General features: G+C 42.2%; 1 protein-coding gene across 1 annotated transcript in view; it reads left to right on the top strand.

Moving 5' to 3' along the window:
* LOC101846289 (protocadherin Fat 1) overlaps positions 1–2,538 on the top strand; it is a 13,040-nt gene that overhangs the window by 4,277 nt on the left and 6,225 nt on the right. Inside the window, exon 4 of the mRNA XM_013083602.2 lies at positions 1,888–2,078. Within this exon, the coding sequence (XP_012939056.2) occupies positions 1,888–2,078 (191 nt within the window). The remainder of the gene's footprint in view (positions 1–1,887; positions 2,079–2,538) is intronic.

Raw genomic sequence — 2,538 nt, 5'->3', positions numbered from 1 at the left:
TGTGTGTGTGTGTGTGTGTGTGTGTGTGTGTGTGTGTATGTGTGTGTGTGTGCGTACGTGTGTGTGTTGTTTTTTCTTAGGGGGTGGGGTGGGAAGAGTACTATGTGCACCCAACTATAGCGAGACTAGTGTTTTTCCCTTCACAATTTGAGCATAAAGACACGGGCCATAATAGTGCACACGCTTTGCTACGAAGTTTTTGTAGAGAGTGGGAAAAAAAACCCAACAACCCGGCGGTCTAGGTTTACAAGTCTACGGTTAAAACTAGCGCCTACCCAGGATGAAAAGATCTATCTAAACATATTCTACAAACATTCAGGATCTAGTGGGGGAGGGGGGTATTTTTCTTTTTGTTGGATCTAAACATTGATTGATATGACGTGGGGGGCGAAAAAATGGAAACTAGGGAGCTGGACAGACAAAATAGTGAATAGAGAGGAAATTTGCAACACCCACGCCAGAACGGTTGTGGTGTATACATTACACCCCGAGAGCAGGGGAGTTGGGTTCCTCCCACCCTCACACACACACACACACACACACACACACACACACACACACACACATACACACACACAAACACACACATACACACATACACTCACACATACACACACATACACACACACACAAACAAACACACATACACTCACACATACACACACATACACACATACTCACACATACGCGTGAGTGAGAACGCCCTTTATGATGTTACTCTATTGAGTAAAGACACATCGAGAGGGAGAAAAGGACAGAAAGAGATTTTGTACTTGTGGGTTAGTTTGGTGTATACCTGTCTCCTCCATATAGTCTAATGGGTTATGTATATGTCTATGATACCAAATAAAAAAAAAAAAAAGATCTAGACTTCACACAGAGAGAGACAGAGAGAGAGAGAGAGAGAGAGAGAGAGAGAGAGAGAGAGAGAGAGAGAGAGAGAGAGAGAGAGAAATAACAAGTTCAGTGCTCTGCTTATAGAGGTATCTGTTTAAGTTATGCAAAACAAGGAGCCACAAATCAGCAGATAAGAAAGACATTTAGGTCTTGTATTCCAGCGAGTGTCAGTAAGCTGGCCATGCACGGGACAATATTTATTGCCTTTTACAAAGTAGAACGGTACTTCTGTTGTGATTTTGAAGTGGGAGTATCTGAGAGAGGGGTCGGTAGACTTGTTTGTGCTACCGGATTCGTAGGCCTAATCATGAGATGCGGGTTCAGGGCTTCGAGGCTTACCTCTGTCTGACATTGTGTTCTAAGGGAAAGCACTTTATTTTTAAATTCTTTTTTGAAAGAGAGAGAGAGAGAGATGGAGAGAGAGAGAGATGGAGAGAGAGAGAGAGAGAGAGAGAGAGAGAGAGAGAGAGAGAGAGAGAGAGAAGCAAGCATGTGAAGCCAGCAGGACAGACAGATCCGGTTGGATAGTGACGAGGGAAGAAAAGGGGGTGAGGGGGGGGTGGTGGTGAGCTGTTTAAGCCCTTTTGTTGTTGTTGTTGTTGTTGTTGTTGAAGTTGTTGTTGCTGCTGCTGCTTTTAAAGGCATCGGATATCATAATGAAGAAAGAAAAGTTAAAGAGCAAAGAACTGCCTTCAGCAACCAACACGGTGTGTTATTATTTGATATAGCTAATGTATCATTTATTATGAATGTCACAGTAAAATAATAATTCTGATAAGAATTAACAACGTCGTTTTTCCTTTTCTTTCATTATCACATTAGAAGCTGGTTAACAATTCCTGACAATTATTAGCCAAACCATTTTGCAGGGGCAAACGCCGATGGCATGTTCGTTCTCATCAGAATCAGTAACCTTGTCTGTTCTTTTATTAGATTAGATGCAAAATACCCATTCTCATCACCCTATAATGTGACATTGTACCCCCTCAGGTGGTAACGAGGATGGCAAATTTGTCGTCGATTACCGTACCTGTGACCTTGTGCTGGTCTCCCCACTGGACTACGAGAACACCCAACAGTACACCTTGACCTTGAGAGTGTATGACCTTGACCCCATAAATCCTCTTTCATCGACCTTTGATCTGACTATTGACGTCACAGATGTCAACGACAACGACCCGGTATGTCAGCGTTAAGCTATAAATTGTGATAGAAATTGAAAGTAGGATACTACATACTTTATAGCATCATCATCATCATCATCATCATCATCATCATCATCATCATCATCATCATCATTATCACCAACAAAATAGACCATATTTATGATAAGCCCTTACAATTTAACACTTTTGAATTAATGCTCACAGCTATCTTGTAAGAATTATACAACACACAGTTCCACACTTTGATCTTTGTGTGTGTTTGTCTATTTTAACTGTTCGTCTGTCTGTCTGTCATTCTTTTCCTCTGTTTCTCTCTCTCTCTCTCTCTCTCTCTCTCTCTCTCTCTCTCTCTCTCTCTCTCTCTCTCTCTCTCTCTCTCTCTCTCTCTCTCTCTCTCTCTCTCTCTCTGTCGCTCTGGCTATGGGTTCTCTCAAAGTGCTCTGGCAATAACCTATGTCTGCAGCACGCAGGGTGT

This window comes from Aplysia californica, unplaced genomic scaffold, assembly GCF_000002075.1.
Source record: "Aplysia californica isolate F4 #8 unplaced genomic scaffold, AplCal3.0 scaffold00244, whole genome shotgun sequence".
In the NCBI taxonomy this organism is placed as follows: domain Eukaryota; kingdom Metazoa; phylum Mollusca; class Gastropoda; order Aplysiida; family Aplysiidae; genus Aplysia; species Aplysia californica.
This window is presented reverse-complemented; position numbering and strand designations above follow the sequence as displayed.